Source organism: Strix aluco, chromosome 16 (genome assembly GCF_031877795.1).
Source record: "Strix aluco isolate bStrAlu1 chromosome 16, bStrAlu1.hap1, whole genome shotgun sequence".
NCBI classification, from domain to species: domain Eukaryota; kingdom Metazoa; phylum Chordata; class Aves; order Strigiformes; family Strigidae; genus Strix; species Strix aluco.
In genome coordinates, this window is record NC_133946.1 from 11,651,283 (window position 1) to 11,663,404 (window position 12,122).

Here is a 12,122-nt window from a genome sequence, read left to right on the forward strand (position 1 = left end):
CTCAGGCTCTGCTGTTCTGCCCTGGCTTTTACGTGTCTGTCTCTGTAACATGGGTTTATTCTGTTGGGTTCATTCACTGTAGGGCTTTGGAGGAAAAAAGTAACCCCTGGTGCTTTGGCAGTGTGCAGAGAGAAGGGAGCACCCTGTGTTTGGTCTGAGCGGGGTGTCTGGGTTCCCTCTAGAGAGATGGGATGAATTGTCCTTCAAAATAACCCCTGAAAAACTTCTCTGGAGGGGTTTGGGTGGCAGCATGGAGCGGGTGGCTGAAGCTGGCGACAAACCCCCTTTAGCCAGCACGAGAGCTGTGTTTCTGCTGTGCTGGATGCTGTGTGCGGCAGGAGGGAGGGATAAACACCAAACCATTCAGCCTGTGTTGAGCAACATGTGCTGCATAATGACATACAGAGCAGGCAGTGGCTGTTGTGCCCCTGGAAGTACAGTTAGAAACAGCTCTGAAGGGCTCCTGTTGTCAGCAGTCTCGGGCAGTAGGACAGTGAGTGCTGGGGGTGTATTTATGCTGATGGGATGTCTGCGTGTACTTAAGCTCGGTTCCTTGTTTGCCCGGTTTCATCCCTGTGCGCTGGGTCCCGGGGAGAAGCTGCAGCCTCCATCGTGTGGCTGAGAAACGCAGGTTGGACTGTTCCTGACGTCTGGAGAGAGACGGTGCTTAGCAGAGACAGGAGCCCCACGCAGGGCCAGGGCTTTTCTGGGCAGGTTTTTGGTGTGTTTCTCCATTTGCAGCCTTTCCTCACCGTTAGGGTTGCAGTGGCCCTGCTCTGTGCTCTTACCAGGGAAGCCCCTTGTGCTAATCCCCTTCCCGAGACCATCCCTGATCTCTGCTGCCCGCCCCAGCGTGGGAGACAGCGGGCTAATGAACATGGGCTCCAATTTGGAGCTGTCAGCGCTGCCGGCTGGTTTAAGTCAAAATATTAAACTGCTTCATGGCTGCAGTTCCACCTTGCTGTGATCTTTGTCGTCTTTTTTTGACGGCCTTCAAGCGCGAGTTCAGCCTTCAGGGATGGAGCCTGTTCTATAAACCAACAAAGCTGATCTAACTGGAGGAATATTTTACCACTTTGTGAAGTCAAGCATCAGTCCTGGAACAGCAAAGGCACCTGCTCTCAGCAGAAGGAAACAGCCATTGATAAATGTAAATCCATGGCAGAGCTCTGCTGTGCTGGTGAAGGAGCCCAAGCAGCCGTGGGGACGCGCAAGGAAGGGACCTGAGCCCACGCTGCGCTACCCGGGCGCTGCTTGGCCAGAGTTTTGTGAACCTCTTGCTGCCCACAGCAAGAAATGTTCCCTGTGCTGAGCTCGCTCTGTCCGGGTCGTGCTGCGGCCGGAGCCAGGGAGCAGCTGCGGGGTTGTGCTGAGCATGTGTGAGGAGCGGGAGCTGCTGCGGGGCGCGAAGGACCCAGCTCCAGGCACAAGACGTGGCGTGGCCGTCCTGGCACAGGGACCTTCCTGCTTGTGCAGCCCCTTGGCTTGGGCTGAGCTGGGACAGAGCCAGTGTGAGGGGTGTGAATGCACCAGAAGAGTTTTGACTCTGCTAAAGTTGCTCTTGTGACCTGAGCTCGGGAGGAGGAGGAGGCAAGGTCGTCTGTAGCAGCTGGGGGATCAGGAGCCATATTTGGACTGTGAGTAAATTGCTTTGTTAGATTTGGTTATTTAAGTACAATAAGGAATGGAATGAACTAGTGCAGAGGAGAACATGTGTGAGAAGGATATTAGGTTTAAAAAAAACCAACCTCACTGCATGTTTAATAACTGAGGAAGTTGAATTTGAGAACTGTGAGTACAGGTGGCAGAAAACTGGGCACCTGATGTCTCTGTTAACGTGTGTGTGCATCAGGCAACATTTGGGACTTGCTCCCATATCCACAAACTGCAATTAAAAAAAAAGGTGATCCTTTTTTTAAGAAATGTAATGGTTTATTTTGTTTAGAAAATAAATAAGTCAGAAATGTACAATATATAATTCCAGTATTACGCTAACACCGCAGGGGAGGTCTGGCCTCTGCTTGGATGTCAGACCATGCTTGGAACATCTGGTCTCTCATACCTACTTGGGCTGGTTTTTTTGGTTTTATTTTTTATAGCAGCACTTCATAATGTGTTTATCAGTGCAGTTTCTAGGTGTAACTGTTCTCGTGGAATACCCGCTGCCTGCTCTAGGTTTGCTGTGATGGAGCTCGCTTTTCCAGAAAAGACAGAAACCTGAAGAACAAGTTGAGGGGTGAGTGGGGACTTTATTAGATCATACTGCAGTGTGGCATGCACTTAAAATTTTGGGGAGAGAGACTGTTGCTCCAGTCAGGAATGTGTCTCTTCTAGTATTGTCTCAAGGGCAAAGATTTTAATAACAGGAGGATGGAAGAAGCTCCTTTTCTCACCCGTTTCTCTTCTATGGCTGGATTTAAAGGCACTGTAAGGTGGCAACAAAGGGGCTTGAGTGGCCAAATAAATCCACTGAGGGGTTGGTTCGTCGGCACAAGGTTCTCCAGGCTGCTGGTGCCAAGACTTGGAGCAGCCACAGATCTGCTCAATTGCAGGTTGAGGTCAGAGGGGTTTGTTGTTATTGTTTTGGGTTTTTTGTTTCCTTGAACAATTTGGAAGAGCTGACCTACAGTACCTTATCTCTAGGATAGTAAAATAGTTGCAGTTCCCATTCCCTTTCGTATCCCTCAGTGCAACTTCTTCCACCTCTTGCTATTTACAGATGTATGACCAGAAGGGGTTGACTCTTCTGGGGGCAGGGGGGGGTGTCAGGTCAGTCCCCCTCCTCCACTTGTGACATCAGGTGACCACAAGTGCCTCATTTCCCAGGGTCCCTGAAACCTGGTGCATGGAGACTTTGGCAGGCCAACCTCCCAGCCTGGGGCTGACGTTATTTCAGGACATGATAAGAGGAAGGCCAGGATCTGGCTCATTTACTGAACTATTGCTATTTCCTGCTTTTTTAGGATCCATAAGAAAAATCTCTCTTACATGGTGCTAGGAAAGAGCTGGACCATGTTTCCAGTTCCTTCCTGCTAGATGAGTGAGAACTTGCTGTGTCAAAGCTGTTCAGTGCACAAAGTCATAAAACTGGTAAGAGAAAGTGTGTGTGGAGGCAGGGGCTTTGCTGCAAGTGTCGCATGCACAGAACCAGCCTTTGCTCTCCTAGAAAGTGGAAGCACAAAGATGGCTGAGGAACCTCCCCTCCTCCTGTGAGACAAGACCAAGATACGAAAACCCTGACCTCCGGGTGTGTTCTGCTGGTTTTGTGTTAGTGAGGACAGACAGTGGCCTGTCTGGGCCAGGGCTAAAAGAGGCTGAGGAGCATTTGCCCTCCCCTGTCCTTTGGGGGGGCACTTTTCATTCAGAGTTAGGCTGTGGGCTGAGACTTCTCTGAGATGTCACCAAAGGGGGAGCAAATGGGAGCAGGGTGCAGGCTTCCCCCCAAGGTCCTAAACAGATCTTGGAGGAGTTTGGTTTTCCCAGCAGCAAGGACCAGCTTGTGCAGCTCACTGCTGAGCCCTCCGTTGTCATTAACGGGGCTGGCAGCAGGGAGAAGCAGCAGCTCTAGAGAACTGCTTTCTGCTGTGTGAATGGATAATTCAATGTGTTTCCTTATGAGCTGTACTCAGCTCTCTGTGTAAGGGAGGCTTATGGGTGGTAGAGCTGGCTGGCTCTTTATTTGAGCAATAAAATTATTTTCAAACAGTTTAGAAATTTTGTTGTAATCCTAAATCCATAATATGGAACTAATTTAGCTTCATGAGAAAAAGTTTCAGTGAAGCTCTAAAACTATCAGATTGCTGTAGATGAGAACTCCTGCAAGTGTGTGTGTGATAACTGAACAAATGGTGAGGCTCTGACTCCTCAGAATATGCCTTATAATGGGCAGAGTCTTCAGGGGATCCAAGTCTGAGGACTTGCCTGAAGGCTTGTGAGAGTCAAAGTTAGAACCAGCCCCAGGGAATAGAGGGGGTTAGAAGGAGAGGAGGAAGAAAAGCTGCCCCTTTCCACAGAAGGAACTGCTGGTTTGTTGTGTGGATACCAGACTGTCCTTGTCTGCCTGGGGGCAGGGAAGAAGCCAGCAATGGTTGTGCAGGGACAGAAAGGACACGAGGGTCTCTCAAACTGACCTTCCCTCCTCTCAGCAAGGCTGGGTGTGGGGCTAGAGGGAGGGTGCAGGTTTTGCTGAGCCCCTGCTGCCCCCATGGAGGTGTTTCAGGAGGGTTTATTCTGGGCTGGTTACTGGAGTGTCTCAGTCATGTTTCCTTCCACGGGATCTAGCTCTGAGACCACACTGATGGGAAGAGATGCCTGTGATGAACAAGGAGGGAAGTTTAAAGACTGAAGTCTGAATCCAGACTGAAATATGAGTGTAGGTGCTGCTGTGGATGCCAATAACCGGCTCGTCCTCAGCCCCAGGCACTTTTGTGCTGCTTGAATACCTCAGTGCTAAGGCTGTGGAAGACAGAGCGCAGCGTTGCTGAGGGGTGAGCCCTTCCCACTGCTGCCAATACCCAGGGTAATAAAGTAGTAAATTCCTGAAGGATTTCAGGAGTTCCCCAGAGTGGAAAGGGAGAGTAGTAGTTTGTCAAGCTGGTCTTTAACTTCACTATATACCTCCATAAACCTTCTTGAAGTGGAACAGTAAGGGAAGCATCTCTCACAAGATGCTTTCTTCAATCTTGATGCTTGTTTCAGCTCCTGGGGGCACGGGCAGGGCTACTGTGACCCTTGACACCTCTGCCACTGGGATCTTTTCTTCCTGTTGTTCAGTAGAGCCTCCTTCTCCCTCGGGAAGGCCCTGAACTGCTTCCTTCTGAGTCTCTGGCTCTCCAGGAAAGCCTGCTTTTGCGTAGTTCTTCACCATCTCCTGCACCTCCATATTCAGAGTTTTCAATTTCTCCTCATACTCTGCCAGTGCCTCCTGCTGGAGCTGCAAACAGAGACATCCCATCATCTCCGAACACCAACACCAAGCAGCAGTTACCAAAACGTTCTCTGGGAGAGACCGACATGAGGAGATATTTGCACTTGGCAATTTTGGTCTCAACCCTATTCCCAATGTCTCTCCCCACCCCCCCACCCCCCCCCCCCCCCCAGCAGTCTGTGGTGGTCCTGAAGGTAGAAGCAGGAGGATTGCTGATTTATTCTGTTTTACACCCCAGTTTGGTGAATGGAGACCCCACATTCACTGCGCATCAATCTTGAAAGAACATGAATGTGTTTTGAGAGTTTGAGGAGCTCAGGGATGAGACTCATCTCTAAAGATGCATTTCCATCCCACTTTAGGGGGTTTATGGTATGATTAGATGAATGTTAGTGCTGGCACGGGGTGTGCAGGAGCGCAGTGCCCGACTTAGATCTGCGTAGGCTCCCGTAGAGCCACCTTCCAAGTCATTCATTTTCTCAGTGTACTGTGGGGAGTGGGTGGCTGCAGAGCGTGTGTGTAGGATGAGTGTAGCGTTAATTAAAGAATGTGCACGAAGATTGGTCCCTGCAGTGCTCTGGATTTACTGTACTGAGTAACAGCATTGACCCTGAGCTCCATCTTTGCCTTTACCTGGCTTTCCTTCTCCTTGATTGTTCTCAGATTATCTGCCTGCTTCTCTTCCAGTTTCCGCTGATACCTGGCTGTCTTTTCTGTCACCTTTAAAAAGAACAAATTAAAAAAACAACTCAAAGTTAAGTTTTTATAAACAAATGCTTCAGCCATCCCAAGCTTATAGCAGCAAGATGCAGGGTTGTAGAGCACACACACAGTGTCACCCCATTCCTGATTATGAACAGTTTCTGCTGGCTCCGAGGGGACCTGGGTGGGACACAAGCCCCCAAGCGCCAGTGCATGTGTGAAGGGGAGGGGGCTCTGAAGGGCAAAGGGGAGATCTTTAGTGTCTCCTCCCCTTCTGCAAAACTCTGCTCGTTATTAAATAGATGCAGGGTTATGCTGCTAATTAATTGTACTTCAAAAAAAATCTCAGAGTTAGAAATGCAAAATACCCCGGATCTCTGGCCAAGTGGGGGGGACTCACTAGACCCTCAGGGACCTGCAGGGTTTTAGTCAGGGTAGTAGCTGTTTTCAGCTGCGCTTTGGCTGACTGAAGTACCTGCTGCAGGAGCAGTGTAATGGGATCTAAACACCCCCGAGCCCTCTGGCTCGGTGAGACATGCGGATGCTGTGCATGAGACACCCCCACGGTGCAGAGAACAGAGATGCTGTGGCAGACTGGCCCAGGACCACTCACCAGTTTGATTGTTTGCACCACTTCCTGAATGTGAGAGTTGTTAATTTCTTTCTTCAACCTTTAAAGAAAGGAAATGTATAAAAACCTATAACCATCTGTTATCTTTATATAAAATCTGTTTATCAATAGTGATAAAGTGCCATGGAGTCAGACAGGACTGCTGGTGCCCACACAGACAGGTGTGTTTTATTCTCAGTGTCCTCCCACACTCAGAGGTTTCTGTAATTTTAGGAAAGGCAAATAAAACATCATTCAAATTCGACTGAGGCATAAGACAAATAATTGGATGCAAAATTCTATTTTTTTCAGTTTAACAGACAGCAAAAGGACCTTTCTGTAAGCTGGAGGCAAAGGAGGTATCATAGCCCCTTCTGTACCCCGGGACAGGTGAAGCTGTCATGACTGACTGGTGTCACAAGTACCTGAACAGGCAGGCTCAGGAGCAGAGGATTCTTTTGATGGAAGGCTGCAGCCATTACGTGGCTAAACACAACCTCTGGAGTGATCAGACATGTTCTAGAGAGGCTGGTGAAGACCTGCTTTTCATTCCAGGGGCAGAGAGATACCCACCAAGGCTCGAGGGGAGGTAAGAGGCATTTGGAAGGGCTCTTAGGCTTCAGCTGAAGGGACTGGAAGGTGCATCATCACATCAGCAAGCAGCTTACGTGTTATGTCAGAGACCCAGAGGGGCAGGTGCGTGGGACACTTGTCTTCAAGGTACAATTTCCCCCTCTGGAGTCATTCCTCCTGCATTTCCCTATGAGCTCCTGCAGCAGGGCAGGGGGCATTTCGAAGGCCCTGCTCCTGCAGTAAGTCCAGGCAGTGAAACCAATTTTGCTGACTGCCTTGCACAAAAAAAAAAATTAAGCCTACGGAGAAAGCTCCGGAGGCCACTGTCAGCGGTGACTGCAGGAATGTCACCGCTCAGCTGGGGAGCAGATGGTTGGCTTCGCTGCATGGCATCCTGGGACACGATGGAGAACAAACGCTAAGCTGGGAGCGCGGGCAGCCCCATGCACCTTCCCCCACCCCTGCAGCTCTGCCACCACCCGTGGGGTTCCCATGGTGCCAGGGACTGGTGTAGCACCATCCCCTGCCCAGAGCAGGACAGCTCTGCCCAGAACCATCTACCCCAGTACCTCTCCTGAGCAGCCTTGTCGCTGGTGTTCCTCATCATGGTCTGGATTCGGTCCACTCTCTTTGCTTCCAGCCTCTTCTTGATGTCTTTAATATTGCTGTGGGGAGAAGGCAGTGCTGTGAGAGGGGGGGCTGGTTACAGACCCCAGAGACTGAAGCAGCGCTCTGCCTTTGCTCTCTGGAGTGCTCTACTGTTTAGGAAAGCAAAGTTTAAGTGATTGTGCAGCAAAAAGCCCTAAGTGTTAAGCATATTTTAAGTCCTGTAACTTTTAAAGGGAGTCATAACAAAGGGACAAGAGAAAAATACATGTTATATAATTAGGTTGCATTGTGTACCTACACTGAGTTCCTCTTGAGCAGCAGGAGAGCTGCTGAAAGTACCTTCATCACTGCTAAATTAAAGAAAAAAAACCCCAAACAACTACATGTCTGTATAGCAGACCTAAAAAGAAGACCTAAAGCAAGCAGAAAGGCACTAAACTATGGGATGTGACTTGCAAAGCAGAAACCATAAACACTTAAAAATCATTTGATCAACCAGTAAGATGAAGAGAATGAAACCTACACTCTGTGCCCCTGACAGAAGCACAGGGGCCATCACAAAAGCTACCTGCAGGCCAGGGAAGGTGAGGAGACAGAGGAAGGTGTCACTGTCAGGGTGTCAGAGGCTGCTGGCCCAGCACCTCATCTTGGCCCCCCACGTTCAACATGGTCACGAAAGGATGCGGCTAAGGGGGATGCTTCAGAGACACATAAGAAAGAACACGTGTAGGATGCTCCTCCCCTCCTCCCCCTTCCCAGTTTCCAGTCTATCCTCCAGCTTCTGTACATTTATGTCCCACGAATGTCTACTTTTGGACTTCATAGCTCCTTGCCCCGAGAGGAAAAGAACTTCATTTATATGCTGTGTGACAGTACTCCCTGAGAACTTCACTGGGTGCCCCACATTTCTTCTCTTATGAGAAACAGTGAGTAATCACTTCCCTATTCTTCTTCTCCATACCATTCATGATTTTACACACTTCTGTCACATCCCCCTCAATCATCTGTTCTCCGAGCTGAGTCCTATTTAATTTCTTTTTGTGCAGAAATTACTCCTCACTGCTGACTGTCCTTGCCACCCCCTTCTTGCTCTTTCAAAGCTTTTTGTTCAAGATGGCATACTGAAAAGGTGACATAATGCTGATTTTGAATTATTTTTTTTTTTCTTCTATACAATTCCAAAAATTCTATTTGCTACTTTGGCCACTGCAGAGCGTGAATGATGAGCTGTTTGAGAGGAGTATCCACAGCAGCTGAAGATATCTTTCCTGAGTGACAATAGCTTACCCCTGTGTACAGTGGAGCTATGGTTAGGTTTTTTTTCCATTCACATTATTTTGTATTTATTCATACTGAATTTAACTGCCATATTATTGCCTGTGGCTCAAAATCTGTGGGATCAAGGCACCCTCAGCACATTCCCACTGACACTGAGCTGTGTGGTGTGGCCAATGTGCTGAGGGAAGGGATGTGCCATCCCGAGGGACCTGGACAGGCTGGAGAGGGGGGGACAGGCAAACCTCATGGAGTTCAGCAAGGCCAAGGGCAAGGTCCTGCCTATGGTCAGGGCAATCCCCAGCACAAACACAGGCTGGGCAAGCAGGGGATGGAGAGCAGCCCCGAGGAGAAGGACTTGGGGGTGTTGGTGGATGGAAAACTACCTGTGAGCCAGCAACGTGCGCTGGCAGCCCAGAAAGCCACCCGTGTGCTGGGCTGCATCCAGAGCAGTGTGGGCAGCAGGGCGAGGGGGGGGATTCTCCCCCTCTGCTCCACCCTCAGGAGACCCCCCTGCAGTGCTGGGTCCAGCTCTGGGGGCACCAACAGCAGAAGGACACGGACCTGCTCGAGTGGGGCCAGGGGAGGCCACGAAGATGCTCGGGGGGGGCTGGATCACCCCCCCTGTGAGGACAGGCTGAGAGAGTTGGGGGGGTTCAGCTGGAGAAGAGAAGGCTCTGGGGAGACCTTAGAGCAGCCTCCCAGGACTTAAAGGGGCTACAGGAAAGGGGGGAGGGACTCTTGATCAGGGGGTGTGGGGATAGGACAAGGGGTGACAGTTTTAAACTGCCAGAGGGGAGATTTAGATGAGATCTAAGGAAGAAATTCTTCCCTGTGAGGGTGGTGAGGCCCTGGCACAGGTTGCCCAGAGAAGCTGTGGCTGCCCCCTCCCTGGAAGGGTTCAAGGCCAGGTTGGACAGGGCTTTGGGCAACCTGGGCTAGTGGAAGGCCATGGCAGGGAGTGGGACTGGATGGGCTTTAAGGTCCCTTCCCACCCAAACCAGTCTGTGATTCTAGAATGATCTTTAAATCTTTCTGCAGCTCCTCACAGGCAGCTGTAGATGTGACTGTACTAGATGACACATTGTTAACAAACCATTACCCAGGTACCCAAGCTGTGGTTCTTAGTCTTGCCTGAATACAATGAATAGCTGAGAGAAATGGAGAATCTGATTTGATGGAGGACATAAAAAGAGGAAGTTTTGCCTGACACAGCAACTAAAGGCTGAGAGAGGACTTAATGGAAGGGAGGAATGAATGAGGATTTTAGCTTCAGGACAGTGTTATTATGGGGACAAATAGATAAACGCCTGGCTAGAAATTGGTGAATTGCTTCTGCCAGTTTAAGTACTGGAGCCAATTCACTTTGAAGACTGAGCTGAGCAGTCTCTGGAGGGGATTGTGGGTGAGGTACTGACTGCAGCAGAGAGAGGTGACATCCAGTGACCAGCAGTTATTTCCTATCTTTCTGAATTAGTCAAGGCAGTGCTGCAGCTTGAACGCTGGTACCCTGCCTGGTGCCTTGTGGCAGGAACAGTCTTCTGAGATCACAAGACAAGAGCTCTTCCCACCACTGCCCCCGTGTAACTGTATGAGACTCCGTGTCATGTTGCTGTGTCTCAGTTTCTCACCAAAGTAAAAGAAATGCTTCTGGTCCCCTGGATTCACTACTGTCTGCAGTGCAGTGCTGAGAGATCCAGCAGGAAGTGCTACCCCAGAGAAGAGCTGTGTGTTATTACTTTGTTATCCAAACACTATGTTTACCTTTCTGATGACTCCTTCAGTGCCTTCAGCTCAGCAGTCTGCTTCTCTCTGGCTAGCTCTATTATCTTCGTAACTTGCTGTTCAAGGGATGAAAACAAGATCAAAACCAAACCAAGATGAGACACAGCACACTGTCCGTATCGAGTTACCCCCAGATTCAGCTTTAGCCCTCCCTGTCCTGAATTCCAGGGCCCAGCTAACCCACGAGGCTTTGTGCAAAGCTGCACATCGAGTTCACGCCCCGGGGATGCGCCGTGCAGCAGGACTGGCTCCGCCCAGGCTCCGAGGGCTGCTCCGAGCCCTCGAACACCGCTGGGTTATGGCCACGGACAGCTTCCTGGCTCTGTGCAGGAGGCAGCACCAGATGCACTGCACTTGGGGGTCTGTCCTTCTAAATAAGAGGCTAGCAGCGAGGGGATGGCCTTGTGTCTTGTGGAAACAAAGTTCTGTGGAAATTCCTGGCAGAGGAAGCATCAGTGAGACCTGCCTGCACTGCTGCCTGCTGAGAGACAGCCCGGAAGGGCAAGCCCTGGCTGCTGCACTACCTCCTGTGCAGTCAGAACTCAAGGGTTTTATTTCCTTTTTGTAGCCTTGCCCACTAAATCTCACAGTTTTTAACAGAGTTGTGAGACAAGGATGTTTTACTCCTTTGGCTTCTCTCTGATGATAAGCATGATTTCCAGGTAAGCTGGTTCTCAGGAGGCAGGTTTTTTCCCCCCTCAGGGTTGGTATAGGCTGGACCAGCCAGTCTTGTAGGCAGCTTGCAAGGTGCTTGTCAAGTCAAAATGCACCAGGGAACCTAAGATTTAAGACACATGATGCAAACTCCTTTAGAAAATAATGATAGGAAAAGGCCTCCAAATCCTGGAATTGTCTCCCTTTCATTGGAACAGAGGGTGCATCCCACAGTTGTCACCACCATCGTGGCCTGCACCTTGTCTCCAGGCATTAACTGTGGCCTTTGCTGGGGTCTGAGGGTGCAGATAACACGGGTTCACTTGCAGGACTCACAGGAAACACCCTACATGAATGCTCAATCTGACTTCTGCTAACTCAAACAGCAAAACACTTCCCAGATTTCAAGAGGAATGAGATCCAGCCCTGCTCTCAGTGCCAAGGGGTGGTCCGGGGAGCACTGTCCCCCACAAGGCTTTTGTGTTATTAGCACAGATGAGGCAAGGGCAAGCACAGAACACGCTGGGGGGGCTACTCTGTCCCTTACACATCGGCTGTCCTGCTGGGGTGACAGCAGCACGCACAGTTGTCCCTGCACGTGACATGGAGCTGACAGTTGCTCTGAGGGGTGTTTTCTGCCCTGTGGCCACACTTCTAAGCTCAGAGTTTAGTGAAGAACTTGGGTTTTCAGGCTGTCCTTGCAGGGGCTCTCCTAGGCTATGGTTTCTGTGGACATCTGCAGTCCTTACCTCTGTGGCGTGCTGCTCCTTCCTTCTCCGAATCCCATCGTGGTGTTCCTCCTCCAGGTGGATGAGGTCCAGCTCCAGCCTCTCTCTCAGTTCCAAAAATCGGCTATCAACTCTTTCTGCCATTTCTACAGGATTTGCACATGTACCAACATCACCTGTTGACAAATTCCTGCAGAACAGACACAGCAGCTGTGCTGCTTCTAGAGACACCGATACAATCCCGACCTTCCTTCCCACC

General features: G+C 50.1%; 1 protein-coding gene across 1 annotated transcript in view; it reads right to left on the bottom strand.

Moving 5' to 3' along the window:
* Positions 1-1,907: 1,907 nt before the first annotated feature.
* The window catches only part of PLCB2 (phospholipase C beta 2), a 48,348-nt gene continuing 38,133 nt past the window's right edge, over positions 1,908-12,122 (bottom strand). Inside the window, exons 27-32 of the mRNA XM_074842584.1 lie at positions 11,885-12,053; positions 10,461-10,537; positions 7,382-7,477; positions 6,243-6,300; positions 5,561-5,647; positions 1,908-4,933 (exon numbers count right to left, since the gene is read on the bottom strand). Of these exons, the coding sequence (XP_074698685.1) occupies positions 4,661-4,933; positions 5,561-5,647; positions 6,243-6,300; positions 7,382-7,477; positions 10,461-10,537; positions 11,885-12,053 (760 nt within the window). The 3' untranslated portion in view covers positions 1,908-4,660. The remainder of the gene's footprint in view (positions 4,934-5,560; positions 5,648-6,242; positions 6,301-7,381; positions 7,478-10,460; positions 10,538-11,884; positions 12,054-12,122) is intronic.